Source organism: Didymosphaeria variabile (genome assembly GCF_027946475.1).
Source record: "Didymosphaeria variabile strain IMI 356815 chromosome Unknown scaffold_3, whole genome shotgun sequence".
Taxonomy (NCBI): Eukaryota; Fungi; Ascomycota; class Dothideomycetes; order Pleosporales; family Didymosphaeriaceae; genus Didymosphaeria; species Didymosphaeria variabile.
The window spans coordinates 2,311,963-2,334,281 of NW_026611622.1; the positions used below are offsets into that span (position 1 = coordinate 2,311,963).

General features: G+C 54.6%; 6 protein-coding genes and 1 non-coding gene across 7 annotated transcripts; 4 read left to right on the plus strand and 3 right to left on the minus strand.

Moving 5' to 3' along the window:
- Positions 1–352: 352 nt before the first annotated feature.
- On the minus strand, positions 353–426 carry N0V89_004117. The gene has a single exon. It is a non-coding gene; the product is annotated as a tRNA-Lys (tRNA).
- Positions 427–1,275: 849 nt separating this feature from the next.
- Positions 1,276–1,626, plus strand: N0V89_004118 (uncharacterized protein; the record flags this gene model as incomplete). The annotated part of the gene is made up of 1 exon (XM_056212908.1): positions 1,276–1,626. One exon carries the CDS (start codon positions 1,276–1,278, stop codon positions 1,624–1,626), a length of 351 nt encoding a protein of 116 aa, XP_056073216.1.
- A 5,535-nt stretch (positions 1,627–7,161) lies between these two features.
- On the minus strand, positions 7,162–8,227 carry N0V89_004119 (uncharacterized protein; the record flags this gene model as incomplete). Its single annotated transcript, XM_056212909.1, has 3 exons — positions 7,162–7,402; positions 7,450–7,989; positions 8,181–8,227. The coding sequence occupies 3 exons, from the start codon at positions 8,225–8,227 to the stop codon at positions 7,162–7,164; spliced, it is 828 nt and encodes a 275-aa protein (XP_056073217.1).
- Positions 8,228–9,123: 896 nt separating this feature from the next.
- N0V89_004120 (uncharacterized protein) lies at positions 9,124–10,700 on the plus strand (the record flags this gene model as incomplete). The annotated part of the gene is made up of 3 exons (XM_056212910.1): positions 9,124–9,550; positions 9,622–9,878; positions 9,927–10,700. 3 exons carry the CDS (start codon positions 9,124–9,126, stop codon positions 10,698–10,700), a joined length of 1,458 nt encoding a protein of 485 aa, XP_056073218.1.
- Positions 10,701–10,861: 161 nt separating this feature from the next.
- On the minus strand, positions 10,862–12,794 carry MSC7 (Meiotic Sister-Chromatid recombination aldehyde dehydrogenase; the record flags this gene model as incomplete). Its single annotated transcript, XM_056212911.1, has 4 exons — positions 10,862–12,043; positions 12,094–12,100; positions 12,149–12,567; positions 12,615–12,794. The coding sequence occupies 4 exons, from the start codon at positions 12,792–12,794 to the stop codon at positions 10,862–10,864; spliced, it is 1,788 nt and encodes a 595-aa protein (XP_056073219.1).
- Positions 12,795–17,448: 4,654 nt separating this feature from the next.
- On the plus strand, positions 17,449–20,389 carry SSN6 (glucose repression mediator protein; the record flags this gene model as incomplete). Its single annotated transcript, XM_056212912.1, has 8 exons — positions 17,449–17,614; positions 17,670–17,873; positions 17,924–18,006; positions 18,059–18,238; positions 18,284–18,376; positions 18,430–18,586; positions 18,642–18,886; positions 18,938–20,389. The coding sequence occupies 8 exons, from the start codon at positions 17,449–17,451 to the stop codon at positions 20,387–20,389; spliced, it is 2,580 nt and encodes an 859-aa protein (XP_056073220.1).
- An 800-nt stretch (positions 20,390–21,189) lies between these two features.
- N0V89_004123 (uncharacterized protein) lies at positions 21,190–21,865 on the plus strand (the record flags this gene model as incomplete). Its single annotated transcript, XM_056212913.1, has 2 exons — positions 21,190–21,409; positions 21,636–21,865. 2 exons carry the CDS (start codon positions 21,190–21,192, stop codon positions 21,863–21,865), a joined length of 450 nt encoding a protein of 149 aa, XP_056073221.1.
- Between the last annotated feature and the right edge of the window lie 454 nt (positions 21,866–22,319).

Sequence of the window (22,319 nt, forward strand, 5' to 3'; positions counted from 1 at the left end):
AAGCCTAGAGAGTCCAGCCTCTATAAGCACGCACAAGGCTGTATAATCCTTCACATACATCTAAGTGACTCTGTTCGTTCCTCGTCAACTCTCGGTTGCGAATCATACGAAAGCCACACACGGAAGATGCTCTCACTCGTTCAAAAAAAGGACGAATTCGCTTTGAGTAAAAGAAACATTCTAAGCTAGTCCTACGAAGTTAACCTTGCCCTAGGATTTCCCTACTAGGCCTATACTACTCTACGCTGAGTGTAAGCCCTTTGTTAAGCTGCTATTGGCTCTAACCCCCGGAACTCAAGATGCATTGATAGGAAAAGAAAAAATATCTTCAAATTCGTAGGAATTTGAAAACCACCCGATATGGGGGTCGAACCCATAACCTTGAGATTAAAAGTCTCACGCGCTAGCCAATTGTGCCAACCGGGTGTTCAGTTAATTGATGGAGTACATTTGAAAATAAAAATACATATACCAGAGTAAACGGAGCTCAAAAATGGCTTGCAAAAAGTGTACGGCGGTTGGGCGGGGTAGTGGGAAGCAGGTGGGGCGCGACGGCGCCAGACGCGTTGGACACGTCATCGATTACTGTGGAATGCGAACATGAACGCGAAAGCGCGCGTTTTGTTGCTATCTAAACGTAGAGCCTTCGAATGGAGCCGGACTGCTTTCGGGTTGCAATTATTAACCGGCTCGCCCTATGCAAGCTCTGCTGAGGTCTGCAAACGTGGGAGAAGTTAATGGGTATCCGCCACTCTGTGAGTATCTATAATGCTACGGTTTGACCCCAACACATTGAAGATCTATCGCAAAGCAATTTCTTCATTTGTCCGGGGAACTCTCTCGGAGTCCAAAGTGAACAGACTAGACGGCATACATCTCAGCATCGCAGTCGCTTTCTTGACGATGGTACACAGAGTTATAGTTTCTAATCTACGGCACCTTCGTAAACTTCACGTTTAGTATACATATAGTTACAACCAAGTAAAATCTACAAAAAAGTAGGGCTTACTATTCCGAGTATTTGAGAATAGCCCCTGGTATTCAAGAGCGCGTCTTCTAGATTGCTTATGCAAGCAAATTGCAAGTGTGGGCCAAGCCCCAGCACGCAAGCCTTCTCGTAGTTTCCTCGCAACACCATTCAAACTATAAAACCCCCACTTGCCCTGAAGACCCTCTAAAAACACGAAGGTAAAGCGCTCGTACGTCTGGTTAAAAATCAGCAATCAGAATAGTCCGCAAGCCACAACCATGGCAGAACTCAAACACCCACAAAACATGACCGACCTACAAACACTCTTCGCCTCAACCACGTACGTCGCCATCGACTTCTACGCCGACTGGTGCGGGCCCTGCAAACAAGTCGCACCTTACTTTCAAAACCTGGCTAAACAGCATGGCGTAGACGGCACGCTAGCGTTCGCAAAGGTTAACGTGGATACTGCGCAGGACATTGCGGCCGCGTACAGGGTACAGGCGATGCCGACGTTTATGTTCTTCAAGGAAGGGAAGCAGGTCGCGGTGAATGGGAACAAGGCGATTCAAGGGGCGGATGTGAGGAGTTTAGGTGCGGCAGCGGAAAAGTTGGGAGATTTGGCGAAGAAAAGAGCTGCAGAGAAGAGCGGTTAAGCAGGGTGAGCAATAGACGACAGATGTCTGAGAGGGATGCTGGCAAGTTCGTGCCTTCCGATGAGGAGCGAGGGGGCTTTTCAAGGGTATATTACGACATCGTTATCGCGACCTGAAAAGAAATCGATTCAAGACACGCCAACGCTACTCCGGTCGCAGACCTTTCCCTTCTACCTTCCACTCTAAATATCAACAAACACGCCGAAGACACCAAAGCCCTGCATCGCCGCTCCCGCTCTGTCCCGGAATTGACTTCCAATCCACTCGTTCTCGCCCGACCATGCTGTTGTTGTTTGAGACTACCTCGACCGGCTAGATCGGGTATCATGATCTGCATCTCTAGCTGTTCTTTCGCGCTGGTGGAGGCCGACATCTTGAACTTGCCGTTCTCGATCATGTGCAGAATGGGTGTGTCGACGGTTTTTTTTGCCTTGTATCTGATGATGTACCGCTGTTTTTAGTATTTGGACCTGATTCCCGTCTACGGCATATCTACGGTGTGAGGATTGGTATGCAACGGTGGGTTACAAGTACTCGATCATAGTACGAAATTGATGGTGGCGTAGCCTGTGGGACGATGTTTGGTTGCTTAGATAGAAAAGGGTGCATCTTGCACGCTTCATATTGTGGATGAGACTCACGAGGAGTCATAGAGGTGGGTGACTGTCTGCAAGCTGTGTCTGAGTGTGTGGCAGGTGAGTTTCCGTTTTTGGGCACGGCAATACTGTTATCTGTTCGTGAGACTAGCCGTAGACGCGCGTGGACTGTGAACGAGCTTCAGAAATCAAGTCACTATACTGAGTAGTGGATATGATTCACATGCAACGAGGTTCGCTGGCTGCTGTTGATAGCATGCGTGAGACATACGAAGCGGCCGGTTGGTATTGGTTGATGCCCGGAGAATCCTCCAGGCTCTGGAACAGCAAGACTGTAACCAACTCGCAGAGTACTGATGCAGGTCGATCGAAGCCTTGTAGAGCGGTCATTGTGCTCTGCAGGGTTCCAGAAGGGTTCGCTTGCCGGTACGAGTCCACCGCCAAACGGCACGGGTCGGCTCGATTCGGTGCAGTGCGTGTCCCAGCATTGACGACATTAAGTTAGTAGACTCGCCATAGTGCCGTCCGACAACCCAACAGCCGGTGCCATCACACCGTTTGATAGCCATACAAAGGTTCCCAACTTTATGAGCAAGGAGCGGTCGGCAGCCCCGTAGAAGAGTCGTGTGGATGACTTGGCTGGCGTAGCGTACATCCCCGCATCACGTCTGACTGGGGCATGGGCACGCGCGCATAGCCAATTGTTACGCGCAACAGTCGGTGAGGCCGAACAACAGCATCCGCGCGGGTGAAGAAGGATGAATTTGAGGTTATCCGAAAAGCCCGTCCGTCTCGCGCCCCAGATGGGTGTTGTTTGGCGCCAATGTCAAGCACGGTGGGTCCGGTAGGTGTGGTAATGTCGAATAACAAGCGGAGCTCGCGCAGAGCCGCACTACACCGGCTTCGATGGAGCTGTTGGCGGGCACGGCGGTGAGCATAAAGAATCGACGTCGTCTCGGACGGGCGCTCGAAGGATGCGTCGAAACGGAACGGATCTGAACCAAACCAAACGAACCTCGGGCGCTAAATACCACCCTAACAATGACACCTACCAGGCGCCGCATGCGTGAAGACATGGCGATACCCAACTGTGAGTACCTCTGTCCTGATTCGTCTGCGATGGCTGCCTGCAATACGGCTGCACTGCACCTGGGAAAGGTACACGAGCCTGAGGCTGACGCTGGCCTGAGCCACACCAGTGTCGCTGCGGAACCCTGAATGCCCCGCCGGCGTGTTGTCCCTCGCGGGCATTCTCGAAGATCCCATCACACAGAGCCCGCTCGGCGAATGGTTGCAGTCTTCCAACGAAGACATTCACGCGCGCCTCGCGCACTTCTCTTCTTTCTCTGACGGCCCGGGGCCATCTTCCGCTTCCGTCCCTTCGCATTCGCACTCGCACTCCGTTCGGAGCACCGGTTCCTCGATGGCGCCTGCTTGCGTCAACCATTCCGACGCCTCCACTCAAGCACCCTCCCTTTCCAACTTCTCCGATGCTACCCCGACCGAAACCTCCATCAGCACGGGGCAGGCCAGCTTTTTCACGGGCGGTGTGCCGCTGCTCGAGGACGATAATGGGGTGCTCGTGCGGCCACAACACACATGCCGGACCCCGGTGTACGAGTGCGCGTTCTGGTTCTTGAGATGCTCATACATCTCGCACAACATGGAGGAGTGGCATACACACTGCCTCAGCCACTTTCACGGTCACGAGCCTCCTTTGTCGGCACGATGTCCGTTGTGCGATTGGGAGTTCCATGGCCAAGACGGAAAGATAGCTTGGGACCATAGGATGGATCATATTGCGTATGTCCATTTCCAGCGCGGGCAGACCTTGAAGACAAGCCGTCCCGACTTCGGTCTCTTCCACCACCTCTGGAATAAACGATTAATCGACGACCAGGACTTGAAGGAGCTGAAAGGAGGAAACCACAATCTGACAAGAGTGCCAACCAATTATACCGTGACGGGGACAGGCCGCCGCGATAGAGACGGCCGGAGGCAGCGAGCACAACATGTTGGTGTTATGAGACGTCAGGTGCCGCGTACATGATGGTGCTCGCCTGCCATACTTACCACAGAAACCGTGCAGGTGGTACATAACCACCGACCGGTGAGCCACATTCGGATGTCCACAATGCTGGCCGGCTTCCTGCATCTTCGATACTTCAGCTTCGCGCCGTGGCCCGTTTTTGGGTTACATCCTTCTTCTCCACTCGATACCCGCTTCATAACTCTTGATTTAGCTGGAGTTCCCGCTAATTTGGTCGGCGGAGGGAACTGGCATCTTTGGCGTTCGGACGAAATTGATAGCGTTCTTGCGATTTTGCTTTCTAGCGTTGCTGCTGTATTAAACTGCCTTTGGACGACATCGGGTGGAGTGGATTGAACCAATCCAGTCCGGACCAAAAAGACTGTACGGATGAGCGGCAGCGTAGTAATATAGCGTCCTCAGAGGCCGTCCCTTTTTATATCCCGCCCTCGCATTCCTTCCAGCCAGCCCCCGCCAGGTCTTATTTGCCTGCTTTGTGGCCATAGCAACGCGCACTGCGATAGGTCACTTGCAGAACCAGCAGCCTTGCCGTCTGACCAGCGCGTCGCGAAAATCTCTCAGCTCTGTGCCGCGGGCATTTCAATGTGGATGCCTTGGACAGTATGCCCGATATGGTTTAGTGGTTACGCGATCGGGAAGGGCTATGCGCGTGCCGCATTGCGTGCGGGATGCGAACGCCTGCGTTCAAGGAAGTTGAGCGGAGAATAGGATGGGGTTGAGTTCAAGGAAGAAGGAAATTGAGGGGTCCAGGGTACTTCTGGTAACATCGACACTTGGAAGCTTACTCCAAGGTCTACTATCAGGGAAGGCGCGTCTAACACGAATTGCTCGTTTAATAAGGTCAATACCTCGAAGTGTCAACAGCTTGCTTTTGTTATTTTCCGTTTTCGTCCTGACTTTGCGGTCGTGATAGCATTTTATTCAACGATCTCACCCATTAAACATCAACGTCCGAAACTGAGCTCGGAACCCCGCCACAATGCCAACGAATTTGCAATGCTTTTCAAGGACGCTACGGCGCGAATTTTCGTACTCTAGCTCGGACCATCGCCGCTCAAATCATGTGGCGAAAGTCCACGTACTATGGAGATAACGCTCATTTAAGATGTCTTGGGGCGTCGTGTCATACACAAAGGCGGGTGGTGTGAAGAATATGTTTGTTGCCGCAAGCAATAGCGTCATGAGTAGCATAAAACCATTGAAACGAGCGGTTGGAACGTAGGATTACCGGGGTGCTATGCGGAGTGAACAGGCATCTTATCAAATTGTACAACACGAACGCAAAAAAAAATCCTTTAGCGAGCGGCAAGGGCTATGTACAATGACTATTAGCATGGCGTAATTACGGATTATGCTACATTCCAAGTTAACAATATGCAGCGCATGCCAACCAATGGTAACCCAAATTTCGGGGTGGAAGCATAAGTGGAAAACATTCCAATTTCAGCGTCTGCGTCAAAGCTATTCTCGCTGTCAGCGTCCAATTCAAGGGACGGCCTCGCCAGACTTTACCTGAAGTGATGTATCGTTAAGCTATGCTCTATCATTTCTGTCAGGCTTCTGTCCACACTCATATCTTAATCTATATGGACTTGCTGCCTCTTTCAAACTCGGGTTATATCTGGTCACGTACCGACCACGAGATCGATGTTAAATACTCAATTCCCATTTGCACCGCCCATAGAGCCTTTATCTCTGGAGGGATCTGATTTCTGTCTTCCCTTGAACAGCATCGCCCCAGACAGATAGTACTCCATACAATAGTCCCTTCATTTACTTTAAACGTTGAGACTATTTCCGTAAAAGCCATGTCATCTCATTCCATTCTCTGTGACATTTATGCCCTTCGCACAATGTTTTTTTTCGGCCCCAACGTTCCTTCGGGACATCTCAACAGGCTGGCATCGATAACAAGCCAGCCATAAGAGCGCCTTCTTTTGTATGTCATACCAAATCTCATCGCATCGCAACGTCGAGAGAATACATACATTGGCACAAGCCCATGCAAATTTTAGATGCGACGTCCTCCATTCTCGTACGTACACAGACATCCTTGGTGCAAGTCTAAAAGCCACGCCTGCCCACTCTCGCCTCCTATGCTTCATTACCTCCGAAAAGTCGAGGAAGATGTACGGCTTTCATTGTCAATCTCTGTGTATAACTTGATAACAATGTAGCGACTCCAGCGACCCAATCGGCTCATGCCTCACACCTGGCACATTGTCAGACGACGAAGAGTCTGATCTGTAAATTTATCATCTTGTGCACACCCTCCTCGTCACAATCTGAGTGACATTGGCGCTGCTTCACGCTTCGAAGCTGGGCCTGTTACGCCTCGGGACTGCGGTTCCGCGGCCTGGAGGCGTGTACACGAAACACCCGTCGAAGTGGACCACGATTAGAGCTGCGCTGGAGGGGTTGTACTGCCGTCAAGCAAGTGTCGAAATCAGAAAAGAGCTCGAGCGCTTTCATGGGGTTCCTGTCTTGGGAGCAGGCTGGTGCAAGGTTCTTAGAATACCGTGCGATTCGCGACGAACTGATAGTGCTGGTCATGAAGGTCTTCGTTGCCGATCGTCGAGTATCATCCTCGCCGCCAGGACTCTAAAGTTCTGATTTGTTGCTTGGGGTGGTGCATTGGTGGAGGCTTACGCAGTCCTCTGGTATTGACCGGCTGTTGACATAGCAATGGGTCACTGGGTGATCTCGTGTATCGTAGTATCTGGTCAATAGGATCTTTGGTGCATAGATGAGCCGCAGAAACCGCCATACACTTCCGGTACAAGCCTACCTAACTCCAGTTCCCAGGTCATTGCCAATTTCTTTCTCGTTACCTAAAGCAAATAAAAGCTGACACCGCAACGATCGCCTCGGATCGCCAGATTACAACCACTAGCGAGCGTTGTTCTTCGGCGGTGCCGTAGCCGGACCCTCGGGCGTAACATAGCACTTAGTCATGCCGCCATCGACGACGAAATCCGTGCCATTGACGAAGCTGCTCTCATCACTGGCAAGGAAAAGAACCGCCTGTGCCTGCTCGACAGCCTCACCGAAACGGCCAGTAGGGAAGTGCACTTCACGACGGTGGCGCTTTGCCGCGTCGTCGCCGAGCCAGTCCTGAAGCAGAGGGGTGCTGCACGCGTTAGCACGTGGTGAGCACAGCTTGAAGAAATAACTCACTTGAGCGGCGCTGGGCAAAGAGCATTGAAGCGGAATCCCTCCCTTGCGTGGACCATGGCCAACTCCCTCGTCATTGCCAGGACCGCGCCCTTGCTCGCGGTATAAGCAAGCTGAGGCGTCGCGGCACCCACAAGTGCGACGACGCTCGCAGTGTTGATGACGCTGGCTTTGTTCTTTCCATGCTCCCTGAAGCTCAACACAGCATGCTTGCTGCCAAACCACACGCCCTTGACATTGATTGCCTGGGTGAGATCCCAGATCTTCTCAGGCGTATCGATCGCGTCGGCGTCGTCGGCATGCATGATGCCGGCGTTATTGAAGATGACATCGAGGCCGCCCCAGGAGTCAACATGTTTCACCATGGCTTCGACGTCGGATTCCTTGGAGACATCGGTGACTTTGGTATCGAGCTTCTTGGCATCTGGGACCTTGGACTTGAGGGTCTCGAGGGCCTTTTCTAGGGCAGGCCCCGAGATGTCGGAGAGAAGGACATTGGCGCCTTCGCGGGCAAAGAGGATGCAGGTTTCCAGGCCAATTCCCCTGGGATTGCGTTAGCTGCTAAGGATGGGTGTTGGAGTATGAACGGGAACTGAGATCAGAAGGAAAACATGTTTGTCAATGAAGACAAGGTATGTGGTGTGACAGAACGGAAACGTGACTCTGGAAATGGAGAGTGAGGCAATCATGTGCGTTTGTGAATATGCGTTGGGGCCAGATCTTTGTGTACGCACCCGGCGGCTCCCGTGACGATGCAGTTCTTTCCTTCGAGACGACCCATGTCGAATGTTCTTGCTCTTGATTTGTTTGACAGTATGAGAGGTGAATGGATCTGTGGAAATATCAGTGGGCTGTATGAAACACGAAAACGAGCTTACGCAAAGCTCTTATAATCATGGATCTTATGACTAATTTTGGTGGGGATGATCCCTTGTGCAGATAGCAGGGTGTCGAAGGTCTCCAGTACTTACTGAGGTCGGAAATTGTTTACTTGGTCGATCTGCAGCTACCCGCACTAGGAGAGTGGTGTTGAAGTCTGACAGAAGAGTCGTGATGTGACTGAGGCTCACGGCGGATAGTGTCGGTGATAGTGGGTGCTTCCGAAGTCGGCCCTAGATATCGTTTGGTTAGATAAGGGGAACGCGTGCGACCCTGTGACGCCGCCATACACGCAGACATGTGTAGAATAAGCTAGCGGTGAGAGACTGTTGCTCCTTCGCTCAATTTACGTCTGCGAATGTCGACTATCTGGATTGTACGTGGGATCTAGGATGGCGATCTGTTTACGAGACATGCCCCTCCAATAGGAGTGCGGGGTAATTCCGTGCGAACGGCTTCACTGGGCACCATATTTTTCTCTGGAACGACTAAGTTCTATCTCGATCATGAAGTAAAAACGATTTGAAACTTGCTGCAAAATGTATCTTGCTGTTGATCCTATCCTACACTGATTTGACGTGAATGTGGGAGTTATCATGCAAGTCTCGATGAGCCATCGTCATTGGCCCGAGCTCCAGCCGCACACGACCAGCTATCCGTTCCAGAAGCCTTCAGACCAAACCGGCTTTATCGCTGCTATCACTCCTTCCTGTGTTTTGCATACATTCTCTTCTCGTTCCTACCATCCTCTTCCCCCTTCCGCGACGCCTTTTGTCGTTTCCCCTACCCACCGCAACCATGTCCGACACCGAGGAAGTGACCCTCGAGCACCTCCCCGAGCTCCTCAAAAACGACAATGCCGTCAAAGTCGCAGGCGTAGACGTAGACGGTGTCTTGCGCGGCAAGCTTATGGCGAAGAAGAAGTTCCTCTCCATAGCGCGGGAGGGCTTCGGCTTCTGCAGCGTTATCTTCGGCTGGGACATGCACGACCAAACCTACTTCCGCGAGCTGGGCATCTCGAACAAGGAGAACGGGTACCGCGACGTCATTGCGATACCAGACTTGTCGTCGTTCCGCAGAATACCGTGGGAGAACAATGTACCCTTCTTTTTAATATCATTTCATGACCCGGACACGGGTGGGAGTCTGAGCGCGTGTCCGAGGAGCATATTGAAAAGGACCGTGGACAAGCTGAAGGGGAAGGGCTATGGAGCAATGGCTGGTGGTGAGTCGTCTCTGTGAAAGCAGAACAGATGCTGCGCGTCGCCTTTCGACATCTGACTTTGAGTTTGGCAGCCGAGTACGAATTCTACCAGTTCAGAGCGCCGCAGAGCCACGACGGTCCCGAACGCAACTCCTCATCCACAGCATCGTTCCTGAAGGAAAACCCTGTAAATTCACTTCCTCCGCTCACAGAAGGTATGTTCGGCTACAGCATAACGCGGCCGGTCCACAACCAGGACTACTACTACGGCGTCTTCGACGCATGCGCCCAGTTCAACTGTGGCATAGAAGGATGGCACACAGAATCCGGTCCCGGTGTATTTGAAGCCGTACGTATATCCTTCTACAACATCTTCTCTATCACTAACAGCGTAAAGGCTCTCGAATTCGGCGAAATAACCGCCATGGCAGACAAAGCCTCCCTCTTCAAGCTCGTCGTCAAGTCACTCGGCTCCAAACACGGTATAACTCCCTGCTTCATGGCGAAACCGCGCGAAGGCCTGCCAGGCAACTCCGGTCACATGCACGTTTCCATCGTCGACGACTCCGGCAAAAACCTCTTCTACCGCGGCGAAGAAGACGCCTCCCCACCCTATCCAGACGTGCGCTTCCTAAGCGATCTCGGCCGCCACTTCCTCGCAGGCCTGATCGACGGCCTCCCAGACATCATGCCCATCCTCGCGCCTAACGTAAACAGCTATAAACGCCTGGTTGAGAACTTCTGGGCGCCCGTGACGGTGAGCTGGGGGCTGGAGCACCGCGCCGCTAGCATACGTTTGATTTCCCCGCCGACGTCTTCGGGAAAGGCAACGCGCTTCGAAGTCCGCGTCCCGGGCGCGGATACGAATCCGCATTTTGTGCTGGCTGCCATCCTGGCACTAGGCTGGCGCGGTATCGAGAAGAAGATGAAGATTGCTATACCACCACTGGGCAAGGGCGAGGATGTGGGCGGGGAGAGCGATAAGGGTGTCAGACTGGCGAAAAGCTTGAAGGAGGCGACACAGAGGTTTATGAGCAAGGATAGCGTGGCGAGAGAAGTTTTCGGCGATGAGTTTGTGGACCACTACGGAGGAACAAGGGAACACGAGATTAGGCTGTGGGACGAAGCGGTTACCGATTGGGAGGTGAGACGGTACATTGAGACGGTGTAAAGCTGTCTGGGTATCTGGAGGAGGGTTTTTGGTTACGCAATCTTGATATCCTGCGATGTCTTCGCACGTACATGAAGCCAAGAGCAACGCTGATGATTTCGTAGATATTAGTGTTATGTACGGTACGCTATGTGCGTCGTTCTTTATCCATACTCTCACACTCACAACCCAATCAAATTCTTTACGCCCGTAACTTTTCCCCTCAAATCCCCATACCCAACCCACACAACCCCGCACGCCATCTTCCACGCCCTCTGCCCTGCCCCCTCTCCCTTCAGTGGCAAATCCATCGGGCCGGGGATACTCGTCTTCGCCAACCACGGCCAGCGATCCCTCGTGACAGCCTTCTGGTTGCACACACTCCTCAGCCCCTCCTGTCCCGCAAACCTCCCGTAACCGCTGCCCTTGACGCCGCCGAAGGGAAGCTGCACCATGTAGGTGACCGCAAAGTCGTTGACGGCGACCATGCCCGCGTGGACTTCACGGACAACGCGCTCGAGATCGTGATTGGAGGAGCCGTAGACCGAGGCGCCGAGGGCATACGGAGTCGAGTTTGCAATTGCGATAGCCTCGTCTACGGAAGAGGTGCGCATGAGTGTGAAAACCGGGGCGAACAGCTCTTCCTGGGCGATTTTCATGGATGCGGTGACGTCGACGAGAAACGTCGGGGCGAAGAAGTGTCCCTTGGGATGCTGCGGGTGGACGTAGCGCTTCCCGCCGCATATAAGGCGCGCGCCTTGGGCTACGGCGTCTGCGATGAGAGATTCCAGACGAGAGAAGCCGGCGTCGGAGATGCAGGCGCCAATGTCAATGGAGGCATCGTCTGGGGAGGTGTTGAGGATGGACCCTGGGCGGAGGGCTGTGATGCGCGGCGTAAGTTGTTCGATCAAGCGATTGTAGACATTCGGGAGGGCAATGATGCGCTCTATGCCTATGCAGTTTTGGCCGGCGGACTGGAAGACGCCACGCATGAGGATGCTGGATACGCGATGAAAGTCGCTGTTTGATAAGTCGTCCAGGACGATGGCCGGGTCTTTGCCTCCTAATTCGACGCAAACTGGTGTAAGGGCTTTCGACGCAGAGGCACAGACATGGTGAGCGACTGGGCGAGAACCGATGAAGGTTATGTGTGCGATGCCCGGGTGGGAAGTAAGGTATTCGGCGACACTAGGCCAGCACACGACAGATTGAACGATATCTGAACTATGTCCGCAGGCGACGAGGGCGGAGGTAGCGATTGATGCGAAGTAGCTGCTGGACCAGGCCGTGTTCTCTGAGCCCTTTACGATGATGGCGTTACCGGCGAAGATAGACGCAATGACGGGAGATATAAGGTTGTGGAACTGCCCAACATTAGAAACCGTTGGATGCGATCGATACGTGAAGAGCTCACAGGGTAACTAGTAAACGTTAGACATATGTTGTATTAGTGATGAGGGAGCACTTACTTCCAGCTCACACAAGCCGCCACAACGCCCAGCGGCTGCCACATCACCTCATGCCACTTGTACGCCATCAACAGATTGCCCGGCCTACTCTCGTTCCTCAAACTGTCTTCGCCATGCGCAATAACCCACCTAAGCTTCTCCACTGTAACCAAGATCTCTCCCAAACTCGCATCCACCATCGTCTTCCCAGAATCGAGACAAGCCACCCGCGCAATAGTCTCCTGATTTTCCAAGACAAACCGCAACATCGTCTTGAGCACCTTCCTCCGCTCTGCGAACGTCGTCTGTGCCCATTGTATTTGTGCATCGGCGGCTTTGGCAATTGCGCGGTCGATCGAGGACGTGGTGGAGGGGTTGACCCGGCCCAGAGACTCGCCGGTTGCGGGGGCGTAGCATTGGATTGAAGAGGAGCCGGATACCTTTAGAGAGTCAATTGCATCCTCCACAAGAGGCTACAGTATTTCACCTTCATGGAGAGGTCCTGCAGCACCTCGCCCTTCCATCCAGACATGACCTGCTCTGGTGGTGCGACATTATAAGGAACCGCCTTCTCAGAGTCGCCGCGAAACAAAAAGTAAAAGAGACACAAGGTTGCGACACCAACTGCATAGAGCAGCAGAGGGTTGTAGTCCTGCAATCGCTCCATGATGCGCGTAAGAGAATGTGTTGCTGGACCCTGGAAGGTTTTCGGAGCGAACGCGACACCAGATCATGAGATGTGCTGGAGCCAATCAGAGCGCGGTGCCTGGCGGAACGGGGTCGCTCATTCTGCTTTTGGTGGAATTGGATCACCCCACAATAGGTTCAGATGTTGGAAAGAGCGTATGTTGTTTGTAGTTAATACTGATATATCAATAATGTCCGGTTTGGTACCTACGGTCATTGACTTCCAATGGCCGTGGCACCCAGGACATGAGACGGACAGCTTGCGACTTAATTCACTATACAATCTGGGCTCTACACTAGAATCGGTCTGATATGCAGTAAAATGCATGAACCCTACCTATTAGCCCTCTAGCTTGTTCGACAGAGGAAGTAATTCGCCCAATACTCGGAACGGCATCGCAGGTTAATCATCTAGACTCTATGTAGCTTTGGAACGTTGGAATGACCGTCATGATAGTTATTGTGCATACATGACCTACCCTATACGACCTACTTGATCGAACGAATTTCAAAATTGCGCAGGGTACGAATATACCTGTGGCGGCCGTTTTCTGTGAACAGGAACAGGGAGCTTCGGAATGTGGGGGAACTTAGGCAGTCAGTCTCACAGAAGCCTTCTGAGGGTCAGCCCCAGCCAGGCGTGATAACAGCAGAAGACTGGGGATAGTCTTTACCTAAGTACTCAAGAGAGGGCTTAGTACACGAATGGTGTTGCTCCCGACTGAGCTACACACGCTTCGACGCCATGCCGTGCATCATGACATTGGCGAGATTCGCCACCAGAGAGGAGGCGTTGCGGGCCGGCCAAACCTCGATTCGCGGACAAGCCAGCGGCGACACATCCGCGGCGCCACCGCTCCACACGGGTCGCTCAACGAATTTGCTTGTTCTGCCATCATGCCCTTCGCTGCACTTTGCAGCCGTAGCGATGGAATGACCTCATGAGGCCGCGCTGTGGGTGCGACAGCCAGTGTTGATGGGCGTGCAAAACTTGAAACCCGCCAATGCGTCCCAGCGTCCGCAGCCCCGTCATCCGCGGTTCTTCCCGCTGGCGACTCTTCGACCGCTTAGACGCCTTTCGATCGTCCATAGGGATGCGCCTGGTCATCATTATGCTGATGGGGTTCTGCTGTGAGGATTCGCGTGGTGAAAGAATGCATCCATCGAGATCGTTCTCCTAGTGTACCACAACATGGCTGTGTTCCGACCTTGGTGCTGGTAACACAACCGCACTTGTGGGATGCTAGGTCCACCATTCCATCCAGTGTGTGGTTTGCTAAGCATGACCCACGGAACAACAAAGGCATTGGCGGTGCGCTTCACGTGTTGACATGCACGTCTGCCAGCGTGGCGAAGCCAGAAGCCAAAATCAACTCCCGCCCAACGTCCCGAGTCTGAAAACCACCGGTAGCAGGCAGCCGTCAAGTGCCATGGTGTGACGGGATGCACGACCTTGTCAGCCAGAGCTCAGCCCACGCGGGGTCCGATCAGCGCGGGCGCCCATGCAAGCGTTTCCCGATATGTCGCAAGAGCCACTCCAGGATGCGTTCCCAGATGCGGGCGCGTAGACGAAACGTTGATTGCGGTATATGAAGCCAACTGCAAGCTTTCCCGGCGTGGGTGTCCAGTCGTAGATTAGAGTTGCGGGCAGGTGAGTAGACGTGCATCCGGTGGTGTAACCGTTGATAAATGAGCAGGTGCGTATCCTGTCGCAGGGGTAGGCGGCTTTAAGCATTGATCCTGGAAGTCGTTTCCGCTACCAGCCCTGCGGTAGATCAGTGTTGGCTAAATATGAGCAGTGCGTCAAGTGAGACTGCAGGCGGATGGGAGCATTATAGCGGCAAGCATGCGGCGTGATAAGAGGCCAGACACGTTGGCGACAAGGCAGATGTTCACGCGAATACGAGGTGATTGGGCGTACAATGCTCCCATCGTCAGCGTCTGCCTCCTTCTGCCTCGAGCGCATGCCCTGTTGATGCGCCGGCTCGAATGATTGCGAGAAACTTGAGAGGCCACATGGCGTACTTTTAGGTGCCGATAACCGTCGCCGCGCCTATGGCCCTCGACTCCTCTGGCACAGGGTGCACGAGGAGAGCTGTGGCAGTGGGGCCTGATTGATACAAGCTTCGCAGTGTCCACTTGGTGGCTTGACCTGGGGCGGCGCAAAAGAAGAGGAGCCTCGCCTTGGCAGGAATCGAATCTGGTTGCGCGCGGCTGGATCAGGCAATTCTGTAGGATTTGGCCGGAAAGGACCAAGAAGAAGCTCGTCGTCTCATCGTGCCCTGGACCGCGCCCCAAAATAACACATGTTGGCTGCCGCGCTTCCGGCCAAGAGCGCGCATGTCTCCGAATCAGACGCCTGAGCCACGCGAATGCTTGTCGAAGAAGCGTATTAGGGGGCGAAGGCTAGAATACATCATGGGTAGAGAATGTGCTCATGAGAGCTGTTCACGTTGTTCATGGCGCGCTTGGCGGGTCCTCAGGGTTCGTTCGTTTCCACATGACGCGCAGCCCCTAACTCCACCATGGCTTGCTCGGGCGCGGTCGTTCAGCCGGCCAGACGCAGCGTTTCACGTGGCTGCGGGCCACCAGAAAAAGCCCTGCTGCGTAGGCGTCGACGATGGCGCGACAGCTGCTAGACCAAGCTCGAGTGCTGGCTGGCAGGTACACGGGCGAGCAGCAGCAGCGTCCTCCGGCCTCGGCGAAGCTGAAGGCTGAAGCAACCCATGACCGACGCAGAGCACGCAGACGGTCTGACCCGAGGAGAACCCCAGGGGCCAGGCACTGCCGCAGGCTGCCGCCCCCAGGCCGGGCTCTGTGTCCAAAAAGACCCCAGCTGCAGGCTAATGCGCACAAATCACCGGCCCTTGTCAGGTTCGGGCAGGGCAGGGATGTGGCCCTCTGCCGGGCGGGAGGCGGAGAAACCAGTGCGTCACGGACCTTGAAGGCGAAGAACAGACCGGAAGCTTGGTGGGGACGGCAACATAAGCGGCTTGGGAGATCTGGTCCACTGTGGGCAGCCGCTCCTCGTGCTGCAGCGCCCCCGAGACACGATGCACCCACATCACCGCCCTCGAGCGGCGCTGTGCAGCAGTCAAGCGGGCCGGCGCCTCCCACTCCTCTGCGAGCGCCTGCGCCTGCTGCTGTGTGCTACCCCGGGCTGCACCTGTAGAGGTGGGCTTCGTGCATGCTGTGCACGCCTGGCAAGGCCGCGGTCGCGCTCACACGCCTAGGATGCGGGAAGCTGAGCGATCCGCGTCCAGTCCGATGAGTGGTCGTCGGCGCCCATGTCGCAAAGGAAGCCCCGCAACATCGCCCACGGAGCTTGTCTGGAGGTCGCGGCCATGTTGACCGTCGCCGACAGACAGACGCACGCCGCAGAACAGCGAGCAGCAGGCTGACGGATGCGGCACGCAAGCTCCGGAGAGGCGGGTGGAGGTTCTCTCTCTGACACTAGCCTCAACGGCGTCATGTGGGCGAGGCGACAGAGCCCCGATCGGCCAAATACAAACACTAGAGCTCCCAAGGAAGTTTCTGGTTCTGGTCCAGAAGAAGATGGACAGCCCGCGCTCGTTCTCTGGAGCGTCGATTTCCCTTCGAGGGGGCCGCCGTGGATGCGGAGACAGCTGCGTTTCGAACCGACGTGGGCAAGCGCGGAGCAACCGACCAGGCGACGAGGATGGCCCTCTTGCCAGCGCACATGTTTGGGTGGAATGGATCATCGCTCCATCGCCGCCTCCTCGCAGCTGAAAGAACCAGCAGGGCGGTGCTGGTGACGGGCCCGGGAATGGAAGCTTTTATGACCATGGCCTCGTGTCAAAGAACATCTGGGGTACCTCATCGCAACTGAATGCCCTCTGCAACGCGTCCAGCCGTGCCTGCAGCGGCCTCACTGCCCACTGCCTCGACGCCGGCGTGCGCCGAGCAGCCGTCGACCAGGGCGACAGGGCGGGCGATGCTTGCGGCAGGTGGCAGGCCGGCAGCAAGGAGAGTCGTGGGATCGCCTGAACTGGCCTGTCGTCTGTGTGGAGACGTGCGCCTGTGGGCCGCGGTGGTGGCTGCGCTACCCATGCACCGTAATCCCTGCTGCATGCCATGCCTTCGTCTACGCCATTCCCTAATCCATCTTACCAAAAGTCCATCTTGGCGCCTCGTGGGTTAGGGTTCTGCGACGTTGGACGGCGGTTCTTGCGCTCTCTTCGCCCTGCTCTCCCTCCTCCTCCCGTCTTCCCTCTCTGTGCCCATCTCTCACCATACTGTCCTCCCATTCCACCTCCACCCCTTTGCCGCTCCCATCGCGGCCCCGGTCATTACGACCACCCTCGCTCCCTCTGCACCTGCTTCGTCCCATCTGCGCTGTGTACACGCGCGCTCGGCGCCCAGTGCTCCGGCCAGCCTTCTGCTCGTTACCCCGTAAGTTCGGCCGGCGCGTCGCGTCTGCGCTTCAACTACGGCTCAGCGAGACATCTACTAACCTTCACTAGTCGAGCCTTCTCAGCTTATCTTGGCTGGCGCTTTCGACAGCAATTCGGGTTTTCATCCCGTCGCCGCTCGTCATCTCCCTCCTCTCGCTGCACCATCAATCCCCGCCTCAGACTCCGTGTCAGAGCGCGTGTTGGTAGCCCACGTCCGACATGGCGAGCCACCAACAGCCTTCGCCCACCACGGGCATGCCGCCGCACCACGGAGGCCCGCATATCGGCCATCCACAGCCGAACGGCCATCCCCAGCACATGAGCCAGCCGAAAACGCCGTCGCAATACCTTCAGCAGCTCACCGAGTCCGTCTGGACCAATCTAGGTACAATGCATCGCATAGCAAGCGAACTCGTGACAACGTCGCTAACGCGTCTTAGGGTCGCTGTCGGAGCAGATGCAGGACCTTGACGGCGCAATGCAATGCTACGAACAGGCCCTGAAGCACAATCAGTGGTCCATCCCCGCGATGCAAGGAATCGCCTGTATCCTTCGCACGCGCGACCAGTTCCCTCATGCTGTCGAATATCTGCGCACCATCCTGAAGGTCGATCCTGCGAATGGCGACGTCTGGGGCAGTCTCGGTACGTCGCCTGTTCAACTCAATCTGCACCACTTGTCTAACGCCTGCCAGGCCATTGTTATTTGATGATGGACGATCTCCAGCAAGCTTATTCAGCCTACCAACAGGCTTTATACCATCTGTCAGACCCCAAGGTATGTCGCATTCGGTGCGCTCTTTTTGCTCTCATGTTAACCTTACGAAAAGGAACCCAAGCTTTGGTATGGCATTGGCATACTCTATGACCGCTACGGGTCATTGGAGCACGCCGAGGAAGCCTTCTCCCAAGTGATGCGGATGGAGCCAAACTTTGAAAAGGCCAACGAAATATACTTTCGGCTTGGTATTATATACAAGCAACAGCAAAAGTTCAACCAGAGTCTGGATGTAAGTTTTGCGCTACACTCGAGCGCTCTCTCTAACAATTTCCAGTGTTTCAAGTACATCGTCACCAATCCACCCCGTCCCCTGACGGAAGAGGACATCTGGTTCCAGATCGGACACGTCTACGAACAGCAGAAAGAGGTATGTAATTTCCTACCACTCTCGAAGAGTTTATATTCTTATGTAATACACAGTTCGATTCTGCAAAGGCTGCGTACAGGCGGGTGCTGGAACGTGATCCGAACCACGCCAAAGTGTTGCAGCAGTTGGGCTGGTTGCACCACCAGCAAAGCAGCAATTACGCTAGTCAAGAGCAGGCTATTGAGTACCTCGAGAAATCAGTGGCTTCAGGTAAGTTTGGTGTACCATTGCGCAGGCTTTGTACCCATGCTAATTATATGATCAGATCAAACAGATGCACAGAGTTGGTATCTACTCGGGCGTTGCTACATGTCACAGCAGAAGTACCCCAAAGCGTATGAAGCCTATCAGCAAGCCGTCTACCGAGATGGGCGCAACCCGACGTTCTGGTGCTCTATCGGTGTGCTTTATTACCAAATCAACCAGTACCGCGATGCTCTTGACGCGTACTCTCGCGCCATTAGACTTAACCCGAACATTAGTGAAGTATGGTACGACCTGGGCACCCTGGTAAGCTCTCCCCCATCCCCCGTCTTTTCGTTCCACCTGACCATGTTATAGTACGAATCGTGCAACAACCAGACAGCCGACGCGTTAGACGCCTATCAGCGTGCAGCGGACCTCGACCCGTCTAACGTACACATCAAAGCGCGTCTCCAGTTGCTCCAAAACGGCCAGACCACTGCCGGCATGCCCAATCAAGGCAGTGCTCCCGCTCCGCAAGACGTTCACCCTCAAGCATACCAGCCTGCCTCCATTCATGGGCCCGCAGCTCCTCAGTGGGGCGCTCCTCAGCCCCAGCAACCTCCTCAGGGGCCTGCTCCTCCTGCTTTAGGTGCTTCCGAATGGAATCGTCCTCTGGCTCAGATCCGTGATCCGGGACTTCCTCCTCAGCAGCTGAACCCGTACGACCAGCGAGAGGGCATCCGCCCACCTGCACAGCATGGCGCTCAACGCCCACCAAGCCCATTGAAGCAGGAGCCGATGCGTCCTTACCAACAAGAGCCATCACGTCCTCCCACGAACGGTCCCGGTCCCGCTGGCCCTCCTCCACCGGCTGGCCTACGCCGCGGTCTGTCACCGTCCCCAAAGACTCACCACGCTGCCCCCAGCCCTTACCATCCTCCGCCACCTCAATTGACGCCTCAAGCGTCACAGGCACAGCCTCACCTGCCCCCGCATCAGCAACAGCAGTCTCAACAGCAGCAACAACAGGGCCCACCCCCGCCACCTCCCAACCGCATCTCGAACCCCAACTATGGTGCTCATGCCAACAACGGTCCTCCACCGCCACCTCCACCACCCACTGGATTGAATGGTCCGCCCAGTCAGGGCCCTCCGCAATATCCTCGCATCGGCAGCCCGGCTCCCGAGGTTCGCCCTATCGTCGAGAACAGGGCTGGATCGCCTCGTAACGGATACCAGGGCCCATACCATCATCCTGACCCATCTTCCGCTGGAGGTATCGCTAGTGGCGCTCCACCGCCTGCCTCTGCTCTCGCAGCTGCTGAGCAAGCCGCCCGTGACAGAGAAGATCGCCCTCCTACGGCACCGCCCAAGCGCCATCGGGAATGGGAGGACAGTGACCACCCACACCCCAAGCCACCCACGAACGACGAAAAACGCCAGAAACTAGAAGAACCCCATAGTCGGCGCCCATCTCCGCCTCACCGCATGTCGTCGCCGCAAGTCCCCCGCCACAGCCCGCAAGATGGTTCAGACCCTCGTCGCTTCAATGATGGCTACCACCCATCGGAGGCAGCGCATCACCCGCCTTCCTTACCTCCAATGCACACGCCACAGCCGCAGCCACCCCGCCTGTCTGAGACTCCTAAGCAGGAGCGCCCAGAGCATCACGAGCCGGCTGCTCGTCACATGGAGGTTGACGAGAATTATGATGACGATGGCGAGGAGAGCAAACTTGCCGCGGCCAAGTCTGAGCGTAGCAGTCCACGCGGTGCGTCTGTAAATGGCACATCCCATGCACCGACGCCTGTCGAATCGAAGCCGTAGTGGCGCTGCTTCTCAATTTGGGCCGTGCCATGAGCAATCCGCAATATTTCGATTCATTTTCGCTCTGAAGCATTCCCAATCCCGCTTCCGGTTCAGTCACTGGAACTTCGGCATTCACGATGTCTGAGCCGAACAAAGTTAGTCATGACCTTATTTTTATCGTTCGTGTATCGGCTCATATTGTCGGCATGTATCCTGGGAGTTGGTATTTTGGCGGCGTGCTTGGGGCAAAGATATCCAAGATATATGCGGTTTGGTAAGCGAGTTCATTATACTACGTGGGATGGCATTACTATCGGAGGACTATTGTACCACGACTGGATTGGTGGCCTTTTACATTTCTCTCATTAGAAGAACAGAATGCAATTGAATTCTTTACAAGATTCGTCAGTCCGAAAAAGAAAAAAAAAGAAGAAAAGATTCATCGTGAACACTTAGCTCCCACGCTTGAGAGGCATTTGCATCGTGATCTTGTTGTGGCAGGTCGATCGATAAATGAGTACCGACGCGTGCTTGTGCTGACTTCGGGAGGGCGCGTTTGTTTTCGTGGGTTGCGTCATCGGTTTCCCTCTCTCCCAACAATGCAGGTGACCATTACCCATCACCAGCTCCTGCGCACCCCGCGAACCCTCATCCCACGCAAGACTATCTTTCGCAGTCAACCCCATTTGCTCCAGACCGAGAAGCCCGCGCTTCTTTCATGCAACCCGTCTACATCCACTGCATTCGCCCTCCGCAGACCACGCACCACACCCGCATTCCATCCTTACACCCACTTCCACACGCACGCTCCCGTGAGAATGTCCGACGCAGACTACGAAGCGTTTCTCAACAAGGCGAATGCGGATACAGACGAAGGAACGGCGCAGGCAAAGACACAGAGCGAGGGGTACGGCACGAAGAGCGTGAATACTGCTGTGCCAAAGGCGCTGGAGAATGTCAAGGAAACGTACACGAGTGAGAGTGATGAGCCGTTTGAAGCTGTGGCGCTGAACTACGATGGAGATGCAATTAGTAGCCGTGAGTATTCCCTTCTAGGTGATGAGGCATGCATGAGTACGCCCTCGAGGCAAGTACGCGAGCCGCGGCGTCGCAAAATTCTTTACTATGGGACGATGTGTTGCTGCCAGAGGGTGGTGTCAGGGTCACGTCCACGGGTACTGCTGGCAGGGTGAACAGTGGACAAGCACCTAGAGGCTGGGTCATTGGCTATGTGTTGTTGACGATGTGGCTAACTTGGTAGCAGAACAACTCAAGACACTTGTGAGCCATAGCGACGAGGTCGAGGAGCTGAGTGTTAGCCAATGGGATCCGAAGGGCCACTATAAGAGCGTTGTGGATACGGTGAAAAGGGTTGTGGATGGGGAAGTAAAGGTGTTCAGGGTGGCATTGAGGGGCGCAAGAGAAGAGTACTATGTGGTGGGTGTAAAGGACGGGAAGGTGCTTGGGTTGAAGGCGCTGAGTGTGGAGTCGTGAGTGCATCGGAGTGTTACGATCTGTTGAATTTGTTCGATGAGATAGGGAGATGGCTCTACGATCTTACGAACCACGATGGGTAGGATTGTTGTTGGATATGAGTTTGGGAACCGCACGTGTATTCTCAGATCAAGGCTTGTAATGTCTGCTCTCTCTCCGGTTGCGGTTACGCGATGCTTCGTGCACAAGATCCTCATGGAGCTCGGAAGATGTTTCATTTCCGTCCCAATATAGTCGGGTCCTCAACGGTACGTATCCTGTGAAACAGACAGGGCATCAGCTGCGTCAAACAGCTTCAATGACGCGCATTGCAATACAGTCCGAAGCCTCGGCTACGGATCTACAATCGCCAGGGAGATCTCTGTTGATCAACGTTTACGAAGTTGTGATGTTGCATCCACCTTGCAAGGATGACTAGGTGGCCGCAAGTATGTGACATGATTATATGCATCGG